At 30.7% G+C, this 18,400-nt stretch overlaps 2 protein-coding genes across 2 annotated transcripts in view; one reads left to right on the top strand and one right to left on the bottom strand.

Annotated features, from left to right (window-relative positions):
- Positions 1–3,813: 3,813 nt before the first annotated feature.
- LOC139487922 (dynein axonemal light chain 4-like) lies at positions 3,814–6,987 on the bottom strand. The gene is made up of 3 exons (XM_071273156.1): positions 6,812–6,987; positions 5,426–5,509; positions 3,814–4,447 (listed from the first exon to the last, which is right to left on the bottom strand). Exons 1-3 carry the CDS (start codon positions 6,884–6,886, stop codon positions 4,283–4,285), a joined length of 324 nt encoding a protein of 107 aa, XP_071129257.1. The 5' UTR covers positions 6,887–6,987; the 3' UTR covers positions 3,814–4,282.
- A 191-nt stretch (positions 6,988–7,178) lies between these two features.
- LOC139487918 (telomere length regulation protein TEL2 homolog) overlaps positions 7,179–18,400 on the top strand; it is a 44,298-nt gene continuing 33,076 nt past the window's right edge. Inside the window, exons 1-10 of the mRNA XM_071273153.1 lie at positions 7,179–7,627; positions 11,040–11,231; positions 12,641–12,795; positions 13,906–14,053; positions 14,409–14,511; positions 14,988–15,056; positions 15,669–15,810; positions 16,688–16,824; positions 17,270–17,349; positions 17,768–17,881. Of these exons, the coding sequence (XP_071129254.1) occupies positions 7,275–7,627; positions 11,040–11,231; positions 12,641–12,795; positions 13,906–14,053; positions 14,409–14,511; positions 14,988–15,056; positions 15,669–15,810; positions 16,688–16,824; positions 17,270–17,349; positions 17,768–17,881 (1,493 nt within the window). The 5' untranslated portion in view covers positions 7,179–7,274. The remainder of the gene's footprint in view (positions 7,628–11,039; positions 11,232–12,640; positions 12,796–13,905; positions 14,054–14,408; positions 14,512–14,987; positions 15,057–15,668; positions 15,811–16,687; positions 16,825–17,269; positions 17,350–17,767; positions 17,882–18,400) is intronic.

Genomic DNA, 18,400 nt, shown 5'->3' with positions numbered 1-18,400 from the left:
TCAATTGCTATTTATAATAAAAAAATGTATCAGTGGCGGATCCAGAAATTTACATAAGTGGGGGCCCACTGACTGCCTAAGAGGGGACCCGCTCCGGTCATGCTTCAGTGATTCCCTGATATAATCAACCAAATTTTTCCAGAAAAGGGAGGTGGCGGGTCCCCTGTCCCTCCTAAATCTGCCTCTGTATATAAAAAAAATAGTGAACTAAGTATGAATGAACCTATATGGAATGTAGATGGATGCATATAAACGAAAGCAATGTTAATTGGGATCGATTGTATTGTTATATAATAATGATATATATGTCCTGGGATCACGATATATATGAATCGATCATCTCATGTCTTGTTGATAATCGAAATAATAATAAATAATCAATGAATTCCTGTCTCAGTGATGATATTCAAACAAATATAAGCCGTATCTTTCTTAGGCATTAGAGTCATTTATCAAATTGAATGTCTAAAAAGCTAAAAACACAGAATCCTTTCAACTGAATGAGACTTAATTAGGACCCGACTTTTAGTTGATTAATTCTTTATCATTTAGAGCATGCATACAGTTGTCCACAACACGAAACAATAAGATATCAGATTGAGAACGTCACTCAGTCAATAAGTTGTCACATATAATTTATAGACGTATATAATTAAAATAATATTTCATGTGATTGCATGGTAAGTAAAAATATCCCTTTCGTCAAGGAATTGTATATTTAATTGGTTTCGTTGACACAAAACAACAGCGAAATATATCATCTAAGAGACAACTATAACCCATTTGTTATGGTTATATTAGTCTCAGACCATCGTCATGCCATAATGCATTATAGTGCATATTTCATAACTATAAAATTATTGTGCCTAATTTGTGAGACGAAAGGTATACACGAGGATGATAGTGCAACTTGTATAGGGAAGTCTGGAACACGAGCAGTTGTGACCTTACTCCCACCAACTGAATGTTTAGTCCAGCAACTTACTTTGGTATTGAAATCCTATTACTTCACATTCAATGATAAACACTATATTCAGGATATAATGGAACAGAAAAGGGAACCGTCCTATTCTAATATTTTTATGGGCAAACTAGAAAAGCAAATTCACAATATCTCTCTTTATCGACCGCTCTCCTTGTTCGGATTCATTAATGACATTGACATGCAGATGGATAATACTGAACAGGAACATATATGTCAAAAATACTGTTCCCAGTACTGAACAATAAATTAATGTGTCCATTCAACATTCCAACGACGCACATCCCTAAATAAAATCCACTTATGAAACATCTGCCTCACATTTCTTATGTTACACAAGTGAAGGATAGAATCATAATATAAATCCGCATTGCAAGCCTTTACACAAGCATCAATATCTTTCTACCTGAAGTTGTCATCGAAAAAAAATGCATCAATAGAACTGCTCTTCAGACATGCCATCACAATAAAGCGGATTTGCTCCACTGGAACATTGCAAAAACAAAAACTTTGTATTCACCTATCTGTACTAACTTTCCATAGGTCCCAACAGCCTTGAAGACTAGTTAGTGAGAGGTGATTTATCCTCTTAACCAGGCACCTTGTCAGCGGACTCTAGCGAGGGTTGTGGATGCCTGACTTGCAAGATAACTATGAATTCCCAGATTTTTACCCCACTGTAACGAAATACGCCAAAATTTGCAATGTTACGGATACTAAGTATCTTCTACAGACTAACAGTGTAAATTTGGCAATCAGTATGTTAGTGAGTCCAAATAGCATTTTACAAACGTTTGAACGACCATAGAAGTGGCTATGATTCTAAGCCAGAAATTCCCTACATTCAAGGTGTCCTCTCTAATAGAAAAAAAAGATAAACCCATATGAGATGCATATTACAATGAAAGGATATGTTTTTATCAAGAAAATATGGCACACCAGTGCTGAAGCTTATGGTCACAAGTGACTCACAACAGATTTTAATCGCCACTAATTTTAGAGTAAAAGAGAAAAAATTTTGTCAGAAAACACTGTCCAACATCCTAACGAACTATCCACATGGATCTGTGTCCACACTTGTTTTAAGAACTAAACTAGAGGCTCTTAAGAGCCTGTGTCGCTCACCTTGGTCTATGTGCATATTAAACAAAGGACACAGATGGATTAATGACAAAATTGTAATTTGGTGATGTTGATATGTTTGTAGATCTTACTTTACTGAACATTCTTGCTTCCTACAATTATCTCTATTTATAATGAACTTGGCCCATGATTAAAAATTGACTATAAAGGGCAATAACTCCTTAAGGGGTCAACTGACCATTTTGGTCATGTTGACTTATTTGTGGATCTTACTTTGCTGAACATTATTGCTGTTTACAGTTTATCTCTATATATAATAATATTCAAGATAATAACCAAAAACAGCAAAATTTCCTTAAAATGACCAATTCAGGGGGAGCAACCCAACAACCGGTTGTCCGATTCATCTGAAAATTTCAGTGCAGATAGATCTTGACTTGCAAAACAATTTAAACCCATGTCTTAATGCTTTGGCTTCAGAGTTATAAGCCAAAACCTACATTTTTAACCCTATGTTCTATTTTTAGCCATGGTGGCCATCTTGGTTGGTTGGCTGGGTCACGCCACACATTTTATTAAACTAGATACCCCAATGATGATTGTGGCCAAGTAGTTTCAGACGAGAAGAGTTTTGTAAAAGTTAACAATGATGGACGACGACTGACGCCAAGTGATGAGAAAAGCTCACTCGGCCCTTTGGGCCAGGTGAGCTAAAAACGCAAAAAGGGAGAACAATCTTTATGTTTTAAAGGACAAATAATTTCCAATTCTCAAGTTATTTGTTGACCCTATATGGCTGATCTTTCTCAGCTATGTAACAAATAACGGTTGGCAGCTTAAGGATAACGACCATTTGTTGCATCTGGGAAACAATTTATAGTACCTTATCATTGAAATGCATCGAACTGACAAGTTGTCACAGCATGCTGTCAGTAGGGGAAACTTAGAACAAATCCTCATGGCTATAGGCAAAAACAAACAAAAATCATATTTAAGAGACTTTCAGATTATAAAGATCTTGTTATGAGGACCATTTTTCAGGAAAGTTATGACTCGAACACCTATATCTTTATAAAAAAAAAACTTTAATTTTTCACTATAGCAGCCAAAAAATGCATGAACAAAAATCAATATATGAGAGCCAATATTTAAAAAAACCCAAAAGGAATACAGATTTTTCTCTATTTTATAGAAAAGGTGCATCTTGTTGTGTTGATCCTTTTTACAATTTACTCTTTTAACCACTATAGTTTTCACTAGAACCGTCAATAACTGCTGGAAAAAGGGGGAAATCTATATTTCGGAGACAACTGTTACTCGAAAACTGGAAACTAGATTTATCTGAAATTTTTAGGTTGATTCACCATGTCAGGCTGATCATTTTAGCAATTATATCTTTAACCAAACTCCTTAAACCAAATAGTTTAAAATCAACATTTCAAGGGCAATAACTCCCAAACAAAGAAGATGTGGTATACTGCCAATGAGACTCTACACAACACACCAATTGACACAGAAATTAACTACTATAGGTTACCAATCAGAGTCAAACCATATTGGAACAAAAGTGTAAATGATCTGTCATCTGGCAATGTTAAAATTTTTTACCCACAAAAAATAAGAAACTTGCATTTTCAATTTATTTACAATTTAAATAATCTAATATACTGGTAAATATATAAAGAAGATGTGGTATGATTGCCAATGGACAACTCTCAACAAGAGATACAACAATAACAAAGGCAAAGGAAATTTCATATTTTTATAAATTAGAATAAAAAAAGTTTTATCATGTACAATAAAATAAAATAATGTTTACAATCTTAAATCGGGTGAATGTATCATGACAAATGCAGTAAAATAACAACTACATGAAATGTGTATTTCTGGCAACTTTTATCACAGCTTGAAAATAACAAAGAACTATTGTATGAAATATAATTTAACCTAAAAGACCAGATCAATTTTAAACTGCTTCACCATCTATATTCAGGTAGACTGAAATCATCACAATTACTTTTAAATGGTACAACCACAAAATAAATAACCCAGTGTGGCATGACATATCAACACTGATATTGCCTATTTTCTGATTGATAATGATGGAATGTGGTTTTAAACGTTGATAACAAACATATAATATCACAGCTGATATCACACATCCAGTTCTCTCATTCTTTATATAGTTATTTACAATTCTGTACTAAAGGTCAATTTCTACGAACATTTCCATATTATGATGGCCATATTTCCACCAAAAAACATGTATAATAAGTTTTTAACTTCATGTGTGATTTCAAAACCAAATCCTTCACCCACTACTGCATGCCATGAAGCACCAAACTTTTTGTCCATTGTTTCTTTGATCATTCTTGCTGCAGTCTGTAAAACAAAAGAAACATGTGTCAACAGAATCATTTTTCATTTTATGTTTGAAGAAAAGACAAAACATTTTCTTAGTGTGCCATATATGTGTTTTATGCAAAGCCAGTATAGTCAGTATCAGATAAACAAAAAATTAACAGATTTGTTTATAAGATTTCACCATTTCTTTTTGAGTTAACATTGACCTCAGGAATGTTACAAGTAAATTTATAAATGTAGCTAAATAGTAGACACCCTAATATTTGTACATTAATACATAAATATTAAAATACATAACAGACTGTGTGAAATTCAATGCTAACTTGTCTGCACATCAAACAAAAAGAATAGTGTTTATAGGAGACAGAAATGCTGATGAAGTTCTCAAATATAGACCAGAAACAAATAGAGATTTGGAGTGAGACTTGGCTCTTAACATTCCATCCTGAAAAATCTAAGCATATAAATATACCAATTGACACATATATGGAAGCATAAAATACATATCTGATCACATACACATGTATGTATTAAAGAAGATATAAATGTGGTCATACATTGTATCCATGAAAAGGTGTTTAGGCTAACTCAATATTTGCTGAAAGGGAACAGGGAACTAAAAAAGAAATTTTTTGAAAGCATTTTGTGCATTTATATTAATGTTGACAAAATTGAAAATGATCCAATGCACTCAACTAGAGACTTTCAGAAAACATTTTTTCAACCTGCCTTGACCAGACTGGTTGAAGATTTTCTCAAATTGAAATTGTTGATACATTTGTTAATTTTCAATGTGGTTCACTTATAGAACCACTTGAACTTAATGAACCAATTCTTGGAAATCATTCAATTTATACAGACTACAGTGCCAGTGGACTTGTTATGGAAAAGAAGGTAACGGGATACTTACTTTTATGCCCTTTTAACTTTTTTAATGTACAAAAATATTATATATTCCCACCACTTTCAAATGTAATAATTAGATCACTTAATTACCTCGTTATTATTGGAGAATTTTTCACATGCAGTAACACACAATTCCATAGCTTCAGTCTTCATTTCATCATTCATGTCTGAATGCTACAAAAAATAAAAGTAATGATAAAAAGTTCACCATTTAACATGTTTACAAAATTTCCATATATATATATCTATTTATTTGCTGGCTGTTAAAAAGTTACTTGTTTACTGGATACTTGTTATATACATTTGTAGCTGTTATAAAGTAGTGCTTACTTAAAAATGTCAAAAGTAGTAAATGAAAATAAAGGAAATAACAATTTATTTATGTCTGTTCCTAAACACCATAACAAATTATCATATAGAGTGAACAGTCTCAGGTACATGTATAGCTGACTTGAATTCCAAGCATTCTCAATAGGCCTGATAGGGATCCTGACTCTCCTTTATCAACGCAATACACTTTATCGCTATTTGTCTGCCATTACTAGACATCACACAGGTTCCCATAAAATTTTGACGTAATAATACAAAAGATTTGACGCCAAAATGGAAAAGTGATTGTTATATGACGTCAATAGTTCAAGCGAGAATGATCTTGGGTCAGCCAGAAATAGCGATAAGGTGTATGTCACCAATGTGTTACACGCCTACCTAGTAATAGTCACAAAAATCATTCGTAGTAGGCCACCCCAAGTATGTCTACCGTAATTATGACCAACATTAGGCAACAATCAATTGTAACTCAACTGTTAATTTTAGCATCATTTTTGAATACACATTCAAAGGAGTAGGTTCAGTAAGACCCCTTTTTGGCCCCAAAATAAAGCAGTTTTACAAAATTGTGAAAAGGTAATCTTTGAGATATTTACTGGAAAGTAGAATGATTCCTCTCCATAAATATGGGCTGTTTTTGACAATACAATGCATATATATCGGGTACTAGCATCATAAAGTCATGCTAAGTTGCTAAAATCTTCACAATTTAAGCATTTTAGTTAAATTTTAGTCGGTTTCCGTCTTAAATGAAAGTGGCCGCATTCGTGTTCATCCATAATATTGAAATGTAAGTTGTATTTTATGATTATACATAACATATATAAAGGTTGAGGATGAACACGGATGAGGCCACTTTCATTTTTGACAAAAACCATCATAAAAGTGACGTTTTTTGGCATATTTGATATATTTTTCATATTTAAGCTTGAATCGGAGCGTTTTTAATAACTAAATCAGTTAAAATCTTTCACATAAACTAATTGAATCAATTGAAATAGACACTTAAGTGTTTAAAAAGTGTCCAAAATCTTTCGTTAGATGAACTTGAAATTTGAGGCCAATATCGGCCCTTACCGGACCTACTCCTTTAGACAAATGACATGAAAATCTAAATTAAACAAAACAATATATCAATTAACATACTCTGATCAATGGATATGTATGGATACGCTTTGACTCTGACGTATCAACTTTCTTTTCTTCGGTTGTTTCAGCCATTTCTAATGCAGAATGTTGATCCTTTTCAGGAAAAAAACGTTGACAATGAAGCTCACAACAGACTGAGCGGTAACTATGTCAAGAACGCAAGCGCAAATGAATTTATTTGACTTCCTGTCATTTTTAATGAAGTGCTAATTTTAGTTGCTTGATTTTAATTGTAACTGTTTTTGTAAGTTTTTGTTCTTTAATTTTCCATGGATGAGTTTCATGAAAAGATATTATTGAAAGCTAATATTTTCTGTCTTTACGACACTAAAAGTTTGAAATGCAACGTTAAATAATATTTTGCGGTAAATGAACACTACACACCACCTCCACGTGTAGAAAAATGTAAACAAATACACTAAAGGGGAGAAAGAGGAAACATCTATCAAAAATATCCAATATGCATGCATCAAACGAAGTCCGTGTATTTGTTAAACAGTTTGATAATACAATTCGAAACACCAACGATATTGCTAATTTAAAAAGTATATGTGAAGACATTAAAAGACTTATAAAATATGAAAATGAAACAGAACTAAAAAGTTTTTCATTTTCAAATTATTCAGAATCAAGAGCATGTTTTATAAGAGATTTTTATATGTCAGTTCTGAAAAGTGCTTTGAATAACATTTTAACAGACACAACGAAACAATTATCAGCCCATGCACTGAATGATTTTTTACAGTTCCTATTTTTGAATGGAAACTACAAGGATTCTCTCTTAACATTAGCATGGGGAATAAATGAATTCAGGTAATAACATTAATAATAAAGAAAACCAAAGAGGGCTATACATGGTCAATTTAGGTAGCACACCAGAGTTATGTGTGTAGTGTGGATTTTTCTGTATGAGAGCTAAAAAATGTAGTGTGCATTAAAACTTATTACTGGATAGTTGAAGATTATTATAGCCTTCATAGTGAGTTTAAAAGGAACATCAAGATTATGTCATGTATGTAATATGGACTGTTTTCTTTATGACAGTCCGTATTTTCATATCCATACCAATCATTGGTCAGGCAATTCTTGTAATGTTTTTTCCGACATTTTTGTCCCACAAACTGAGGGATTCCATCTTATCAAAAAATGAGGCAAAAGACACCCATTTTCATTTGGTAGATTAATGTCAACAGTTTTTGGAAAAGGTTTCACTTGGAGGTATTGAAATTCTAATTTAAACCAAATTTTGGGGAAAATGTAACATTTTCATCCCCTTTTATGCAATATTTACTGGTAAATTAATATTTCACCATTTTAACTTTTGAAAATCAAATGTATCGTGTCTATAGAAGATACTGATTAAATATATATACACATGTATGAAACAAACAGTAAATATGCTTAATGTATTAGATAGCCAGGAATAGAAGATGATTAAACATTTTGTTTCAATTCTATTTTTATTTTTTAACAGTGAAGTGGCATAATAATTTATAGGCATAATTTCAAAATCTTGTATAAAGAGTGGGACGAATAAAATCATTTGCAATTTTAAATATATATATACATGTATTATATGATAAGAGTTCAGGCTGTATCATCTTGTGACCTTTCTTACAGACTAATTTCTAGCTTCATCTGAAGTTCTTGATTTGAGGGTAAGATTACCAAATAGGTCAATGAAGAGAGCGATAATAAATCCAGTGCTATATGTATTTCTTAAAACTGTTAATTTGGGCTAATTTTAAAATCTTTTATATAACTAAAGGGAAGTGATGAAAATAATAATTTGCAATCAGACATGTCAGATATACAGAGTTAATGCTGTATCATTTTGTAACCTCTCAGTACCTCTTAGTTTTAAGTAAAGTTATATGCTTAATAGGATTTAAGCAGGAGTTTAATCAGGTGGGCCTTTATAATGGCTCCTCAAAGTTTGCCTGATTCAGTTGCATATAAAAAAAATAATAAAAACTTAATTAAATGTAAGTATAATGAGGCATGTTGTTAAATATCAAAGAATAAAAAAAGTGAGTATGCATGAATACACAATATTTTACTAACAAACTAAATGTAGTCAAGAGAAATGGCAAACTGCAAATTCACTTTGCAGTTGGCCTTGGGTATAAATACAATTTGCTTAGTGCTGGGATACTGGATAAGGCAGATCTTAGTAAACAGAGACATGAGGTATTTATATATATGTCAATAAAATTTCAACCCAAATGACGCTCATAAGACATTGAGGGGTCAAATATAGGTTTTCAAAATAAAAAGGTGTCTACATGACATATTAAGCTTTAAATCTGAAGTTTAAACAAGTTATGGATCAGAGACTTTCAATTATCTGCCATCTATTCCAAATTCATTGAATGACAAAAAAAACCAAAAAGATATTTTAACTTCAGAAAGACATTTATAACAAGTTGGGACTTCCCTTTAAGCACCAACTCTTGGTTTTTTCTGCATATAGGTCATATTAAGTATCCTTTATTAAATAAACTTGTTATTTGCAGTATACCTCATAGTCAAATGTGCAAGTGCTTAATTTTTTTTTCCATATTGAGATTTCTCCGCACAAACTACTTGTTTGTCTTTTTCAAAGTGAAAATACACTTACCGGGTGCACTTGAGTTAATTTCAACATTGTATTCATTGAATAATAATTCACTGCTACTGTTTTGTTGAGTGTTTTTTCTCTAGTATATTATATTATTTTATTTTATTTTGATACACATGTTACATATCTATTGTTTGTGTATTGTATATTTTATTGTTTATTATAATATTTTTTGTATGCTTTATGCCCTCCTGGGGCCCTAATTTGGTCAATAAAAATATTCTATAACATTCTTATGAGATATTTATTGGTTTCTGTCTGAGACACATAAGAAAGTTGTAGTTTTAAATTAGTTTTTTATACATCTGTTTTAAAAAGTTTGGCTGCTAATTTTATATCCTTCTTTTTGGTGCTATCATATAAACTCTTAACAATTTTTGAAAGCTTCTTTCTACATGTTCTATAAATCAATAAGAAAGTTGCCCATTAATAAGTCTCTATAGTAAATGTCTATTTCATAATCCATTGCTTGCAAGGAAAATAGTTTTTTATAAGCATTATATCTATTCCAAGGTCACTAATAATACAACTAAATAAAAATGATATACAGATAATAGACCAAGATGAAAAACTCATTTGAAATTGAAATACATTATACATGTAAGATATTGTGAACAAAAATGTACTACCAGCTGTCACCAAGAGTCATAGAAAAATCATGAATTCTATTATCTGTTATTTGCCTTGTGAACAATTTTTTTATATTAGACTTAATAGACATCTATAATTAGATTATATTTGTACTTGAGCATAACTTTTGGAAATTTATTGTCAGTGTATTTATTTGACAAAAGGAATTGTCAAAAGAAACCAGTATACAATGTAATAAATAAGAATTATTTTATTTTTCATTTTGACTCAAACTGACTACAGTAAATAGCTTAATGTTAAATCATATTTAAAGATACATTTTGTGTATACAATGTGTATGTTGTGCACAATTTATCATTTTGTATAAATTATACTGTGTACAAAAATTTTAAAAGAATTGTACACATTTATATTTAGACTTTGTACAAATTGTAATTTGTTCATAAAGATCAAAATTTGACAAATAAAACCAATTTATATAGGTATGCATTTTGTAACATAAAAAGTGGGAACATGTCCAGGGGACACTGATGATGCCTCACTTGCATATAATGTTATAAAGGGAAATAACCCAAACGGTAAAAGTGACCCTACCAAAATTTGCACATGATCTGAGTTTTGTGATAATAAGCATTGTGTAAATTTATTACAACATTTGGTAGGGGCAAACTTAGTAAGAGAATCCAATTTAAAAATTTGGCAATGTTTACTTTTGTAATGGGGCATTCCTCTAGAACAGTAAAAGTGACACTACCAAAATTCAAACTTTAACTCTGAGTCTGTTTTCAACTAACATTCAGCTTGACCCTAAACAAAAATATATACTAGTTCAGTGATAATGGACGTCATACTAAACTCTGAAATGTAGACAAGAAACTAAAATTAAAAATCAAACAAGACTAACTATATGTTTATTTGCCAAGACAAAGTCCAAGACATTTCTTTTAGTCCACTTTTAAAACCTTTTTATAAGGCCTTAAATTTAAATGATTAAAACTTTCATGTATATTTCAGGCCATCATATAGACTTAATAAATGTGTATCTCTGTTGGAGGAGTTCCTCAGTTCTCATGTTCTGTGTAAGATACTCAAGCAGCAGTGTTCGATTACCAGTCAAGTAGAACAGACTTATGTTTGGGATGAGTTAATTAATGCTCTTACAAGTTTGCCTGATAAAACAGCTAATAAACTGCAATCACAAAATAGGTAGGCTTGTCATTGTGTAGTATAAGTCATATATGCTTTTAATATCAGATCTTTTTCTACCAATTGATACTATGTATGGAGAAGACAATGCTTGTTTATGTATTAATATAGAACCTATACTCTTTTAACAATTGACCATGATTTATTCTAAATACAAACAGTTTTGCAGAAAACTTACCAAATCAAGTAAACAGTATCACAGTAAAAAGTAAAATAAAAAAATACTGAACTCTAAGGAAAAGTGTATGATTAAATAAGACAGCAATTTCTAAAGAAACAGATGAATAAACAAGAATGTGTCCTCAGTACACGAATGCCCCACTCGCACTATCATTTTCTATGTTCAGTGGACCGTGAAATTGGGGTAAAATCTCTAATTTGGCATTAAAATTAGAAAGATCATATCATAGGGAACATGTGTACCAAGTTTGAAGTCGATTGGACTTCAACTTCATCAAAAACTACCTCGACCAAAAACTTTAACCTGAAGCGGGACAGACGGACGAACGAACGAACAGACGAACGAACGAACGGACGGACGGACGAACGAACGGACGCCCAGACCAGAAAACATAATGCCCCTCTACTATCGTAGGTGGGGCATAAAAACAAAGCGAAAATGAATAAAAGGAGATATGGGTATAATTTAAATTGAAAGCAACCCCTAAGGAAACAGAAAAAGTAAAGTGAATGTGAATAAAAGGAGATATCGGGAACATGTCATTGAAACAGGAACCTTAAAACAAATACAAAATACTGAAACAAAACAGAAAAAACATAATATCGGGAATATGTCATTGAGACAGGAACCTTTAAGGAAACAAAACAAATACAAAATACTGAAACAAAACAGAAAAAACATAATATCGGGAACATGTCATTGAGACAGGAACCTTTAAGGAAACAAAACAAATACAAAATACTGAAACAAAACAGAAAAAACATAATATCGGGAACATGTCATTGAGACAGGAACCTTTAAGGAAACAAAACAAATACATTGTACAAAATACTGAAACAAAACAGAAAAAACATAATATCGGGAACATGTCATTGAGACAGGAACCTTTAAGGAAACAAAACAAATACAAAATACTGAAACAAAACAGAAAAAACATAATAGTAGGAATAAAATGAGATGTGGAATACATGTTTATGAGACAGCAACATCTAAGGCAAAAAAACTGCCAAAAATACAAGGTAGAAATGAATAAATGAGATATGGGGTACATGTCAATGAGGTAGACATACACATACAATCTTCAACACTAGACAATGTGCTTATAAAGTAGCACTGTGTGTCAAACTCTGGGGCATCTTTTGTTTTTATTTGTTTAAAAATATAACTTTATTCATCAAATTATATGTGTATTTTAGTTTTTTTTCGGAAATATATTTTTGTATTTCAGTGAATTATTTTACCCTAAATGTTACATAACACTGGTGACTAAAGATATAATAACAGTACTGGATGATATGGTTATCTCTGTCAAAGCTGATAAAGACGTCCACCTAGAATTTATAAGTCGACTTATTGGGAAACTTTGTATAACAGGTTATGCTGGTTTGTACATTTTTGAAAAATATATTTTGAGCTAGTTCTAATACATTTTATGCAATTATATATCTTCATATATTATTAATTCGTATAATTTAACAAATTTGATTCGTTTAGGGATAGTCGCATGTTAAACTGTATTTTCGAAGGTAGAGTGAAAACGCTGGATAGCAAAAAGCATATTGCACAGCAGAAAGATAATGCACAGTTATTTTTTAGAATATCTAAAAACTGATATACTTTGTGACGTCATGTAATGAATTTCAGGATATTGCTAAACATTTTGCAACGAATGATATCTGTGATTTTTTTATTTGACGAAAAATCTTCAAATACAGTATTCTGTCATAAGATGTCAATCAAACAAAAAAAAGTAAATTAAATAAACAACTGATATTTTGTTATTGTCAAGGAGACAATATGATATCTATAAAATCCCAACAAAATCAAATGTGGTTGGAAATTAATAATATAACAAATATAGCCTTTGTATGAGGTCAATACATGATATATCGACCCAAAGAAGTATTTCGACCTCAGACTTTGTCCTCAGTCCATATACTTCTTTCAGGTCAATATATCCTTGTATCGACCTCATACAATGGCTATATTTGTATAATATATTATATATATATATATATATATATACTGTATATTTCTAAGTATTCATGCAAGAGATAGTTATCTTTTAAAAAGAGTTCTTTGTGGAATAAAATTTAATGGTTTTATTAAAAAAAAAAGGAGTTTACGAAGTGAATTAAATGCATGGATTTGTGATAAACTGTCCAGTGACAAATATTACATGTATATCAGGAGAATAACATGTTGATGTTATATGAATATAGATATGAAGAGATTATGATCGCAGATTACAGTGTAAGTAACATTTTGAATGTGCTAGATACATGTATATAGTTAACAGTATGCAGGAGAACATGTCGCACTTTATGAAACATTATTCTTCTGTTGAGCCAACAGTTCTTTACTCTTTTAGATAGAACCATTACACTAGGATACCTCACTGCAGCTTCAAGGTGTTCCCAAGTACAAAGTGCAAACTACATTTATAATATATTATTTCAAACAAAAGAAAGTACTAATAACATTATTTTGTAGATATTTTGATGGAAATTATGGTTGGTTCTCTTGCTCCTTTATTAAAAGAAGATTTTATCTGGTGTAGAATCTGTGAGAGGATCATCACAGGGGTACCAGATAGATGTCTTGAAAGTGTTTTATTATCAATGATTGACAAGTTACCATGGTAAGTATCTGGCTTAAACTTTTTCTTACCTTACTTAAAGGAGCCTTCAAGGCCAACATACTAATATTTTACAGTACTTTTGTAGATAAAGAATGAAATGAACACTAACGTTTGTAAAGTCTTTTCTTCCAAAAATATGAGTGTCATAAGAAATGTTATAATATTTTAAATGAATTTGTCAGTTGTAAACTTCGCTTCATATGGCCTGAACACTAAAGCCTATCTTTTTCCATGCAAAAGCAGTTTAGCTAATAATTCATAATATTTTATCATTGACAGTCTTCGTTCAACAATTTTAAAGGACTGCTTTGTCTAAAATTATTATTTTATTTAGAATCTTTAACTTTCATTTCAGGTATGGTTTAATGGACAAATTTCTAGGTGATAGCATTTTAAAGAAACAAAAAATTCAGTACTTGTTGTGTACTAAAATACTACTCTTTAGACACTCTGAAAAGGTTTGTACCTACATTGCAGGTGATACTAGGCAATTAGTTTCTTAGGTACACACTTTGTCTCTACTTTTGAAAGTTAAAAAGCTGGGAAATATATAAAACTTATTTTCAGTCCGTCAGTATTCTTAATTTATCAGTTCATCAAGATTCATTTAAAAGCTTGTTAAGGGATGTTTCCTACATTGGTGGCAGTGTTATCAATCTACTAGCTTGTTTATTAAGTCAGTTTAAAGGGGATCACTATTGGTAAGTTAATTATATTTAGTTGGTATTTTCTTTGGCATTTCTCATTTCCAAGGAGATTATTTGGCTCTGCACTTTCAGTGATTGTTCATTGACTTTTAATTTTTTGCATAGTTAGCATGTTAAATTATTGCTGTTTTAATTTTCAATATTTGCTTTTTACTGTAAAATTTACATACAGACCAGACAAACCTCTGTTTCACAGGTCTATCAGACATTTTCATTTTTTACTGCAGATTCACATCTTACAAAATGTACTGGGATATTTAGGAACATCACATACAAGAAGACATCTACTAATTAAGGTATTGAATAATATTTTACTCGTTACCCATGTTCGTCCATACATCTTGTTACCAGTTTCTATCCACTAACTTAAGTTTGCATCAACCATACACTATGATACTTAAACATAACCCTAATTACCAATAAAAATAGATCAAATTTGAATTTAGGTTGCAACACTTTTAAAGTTCGTGATTTTAATGTATTATGCAAGTGGGGGCATCATCTGTGTCCCATGGACACATTCTCCATTTATTTCAGTTTGTTTCAAAATCACAGATAGACTAATTTACCACAATATAATTATTTTTATGAGTTAACAGTTTTATGGTCCTTTCTTCTGTACAATCTTGTGTTTCCAATATTAAACATACTGGGGTACATCCTAATAAATTGGGAACAGCTTCAGTTATGCACCAACAATATATTTGTTAAATCTGCTCACATTATAATGTGTTACTAGATATAAGAAGATGTTGTATGAGTGCCAATGAAATAACTCTCCATCTAAGTCACAATCTGTAAAAGTAAACCATTATAGGTCAAAGTACGGTCTTCAACATGGAGCCTTGGCTTGAGTTCTTATTCAGCAACTGTTTACTGAGACGATAAGATGTATTTTTATTTTCCAGTCCTTTAAGGAATTACTGAGTGTATGGGGAGACAATAGTGCCATAAGACACACCTCACCAGAACAACATATGTACCTTACAAGAGCTTTGTTCATAAGTTTGGGCTTCCTTACAGATAAAGACAAAGAAACTCATAAAGATGGTAGGCTCTTAATTACCAAAAGAATAACTTTTCATGATTCAAACTATGAATACATTGTAATGACAATTTTGAGATATATTGAAATATGAATTTTTTGAGTAAAGATTGAAATGCAATCAAAACCCTATGTTACTGACTTGATATCTAAATTTTTCAAGACTTATTTTTGATACACAAAATATAGTGCATTGATCATAACATTCTATAGATCTTATCCATGAACATTTCCAGAAATTTATCTATGTATTATATGCTCAGATATTCATGTCACAAAATCATGTTACACCTGTCAATATAGTTACATAACGTTTGCAAGGTGCAAGAATCTTATATTTGTTCTAAAAATATAAATGATGTCATTGTTAACATTGTTTTAAAAAGTCCTCTTTTAAAATTAGAATTATCTCCCATTGTCAAGAATCGACTACAAACAATGCTTTATTGACAATGCAATATTTTTTAATTTTACTTCCCACTAATAGATTTCAGTAATCTTTAACCTTCAGTGCTAACAATTACTTTGATTAAATGAATACCAATTAAAATGATGAAATATATGAAGATTATGTGGTCTGTATACTGATAATTTTAATTGTGTCTTAAATATTATTATACAAGTATTGACAAAGTATAATATCTTTTTTTTTATGTCGTGAATAGCTTTAATGATAACATATACTATCAGATTTGCATGGGTCATAGTTTCAATAAAACTGGATTTAGACACAATAAATATTCAGTTTTGTACTTTTTAAAATCAATTAATGATTTAAGTGCTTATTAAAAAATTATTTCATGTAAATCAAATAATTTTAAGTGGTTAATTTAGTGGTATATTTAAATGTGTTTTATTGAATAAATTGTACTTTTTTTTAAGAATTAATAAGACTTATTATGCCTGGTGTACAAGCTCACATTGGGAACTCAGATCACAAGATCAGAACACAAGGAATGGTTTTAGCAGAAACATTAGCTACAGTTATTGATCCTAATGGTCCTAAACTGAAGTTTGAGGTAAATATTGGTCATATGTAGATATAAGAAGATGTGGTATGAGTGCAAATGAGACAACTCCATCCATGTTACGATTCATGTTACGATTTGTAAAAGAAAAAATACATTATAGGTCAAGGTACGGTCTTCAACATGGAGCCTTGGCTAACACCACACAGTAAGCTATAAAGAGCCCCAACGAGTGTACACCAACAGAGTCTTTTTCATGCTACACCAAGATTAAGATTATGTAAAGAAAGCATCTAATAAGACTGATTTGTATCTGGTCTTTTAAATGTAATGTTAATTTTTTTATTAGAAGATAGAAAAGTTTTGCACAACAACATGTAGCCTTCATTGGTCTGAAATTCACTGTTTCAAGAAAAGTCTTTAGTGAATTTAAAAGCAAAATTTGTACTGGTATTTTGTAGGTCAATAAATTCAATTTGTTTACTTATTTTTTCAGTATGAGAAAGATAAAGAGACTGCATCATTATTGGAGCTAATGATACCCCCTTCTGATCCTGGTCTAGAACAGTTACAAAAGTTAATAATTGTCTTTTATTTTACATTGTTTCATACTTTTGTTTCACAACTTGATTCTTATAAAAATGTTATTTGATAAGCACTTCATGATGCCTTTCTGAATGATTTGTTATAATAAGGCAATGTGGTATGTTTGCTTATGATATAGTTATCGATCAAATGCAAAAAGACAAGACACTGAATATCTTCAAATCAATATTTGCTTTAATAAATTTACTAGTTTTAGATAATGCTTTTCATTTATACTGTTGGTACAGAAAGAGTTGGCATATTTCAAGCTGATCTAATAAATATAAAAGTGAAAAATATATCAAAAGTATAAATTGATTTAAAAATTTAAAACAAACATTGTTTTAACTGAAAACTTGATTGTTTATATTTACTTATTTGTACATATACAAATTTTTTTTTTCTCAAGAAAATTTGAAGCAATACAGTTAGAGCAGAAAGTAGACACTAAGATGGTGGACACAGACATAAAAACAGATGAAACGATGGAAACTAGAACAGATGTAGATTCTGATTTAGATAGGTAGAAATATGCTTGGTTAATTTCATGGAAATTTTAGCAGCGATTTTATTTTTGTTATATTTCGGGTTAGAGTTCATAAGCCAAAATAAAACTAAGGCATATGATTCATCGGAGTTTGATTCATAGGACTTAGACTGTGTGTATGAGTAAATAACATAAAAACAAAATCGTTAATTCAAAGTGGTGCAAATTTAAATTCAGTGGAATTTTGTAGTACATTTTTGTATTTTGACTAAAAGATGGAGTGAAAAATTCCCAGTTTACAGTAAATAGAAGACGTGTATAAAAATTAATAATAGTTGAGGAAATTGCAATTGAAGGTTCCTGAAATTTATTATCTCTATTTCTACTACATAAGGGTTTATAGGTTCAGTAAATTTTTATGTTTCCTTGGAGTTAATAAATTTTTAGTTACAACTACATAAATGTTAGATTATTCATAGGAGATGTGGAACACAAAAAAAAACAAAAATCATCTACAGGTCAACATTCGGTCTTCAACAATAGACATGTGGATAT

The sequence above is a fragment of the Mytilus edulis genome, chromosome 9 (assembly GCF_963676685.1).
Source record: "Mytilus edulis chromosome 9, xbMytEdul2.2, whole genome shotgun sequence".
In the NCBI taxonomy this organism is placed as follows: Eukaryota; Metazoa; Mollusca; class Bivalvia; order Mytilida; family Mytilidae; genus Mytilus; species Mytilus edulis.
Note: the sequence above shows the minus strand (reverse complement) of the source record. Positions and strands in the feature narration are given on the sequence as shown.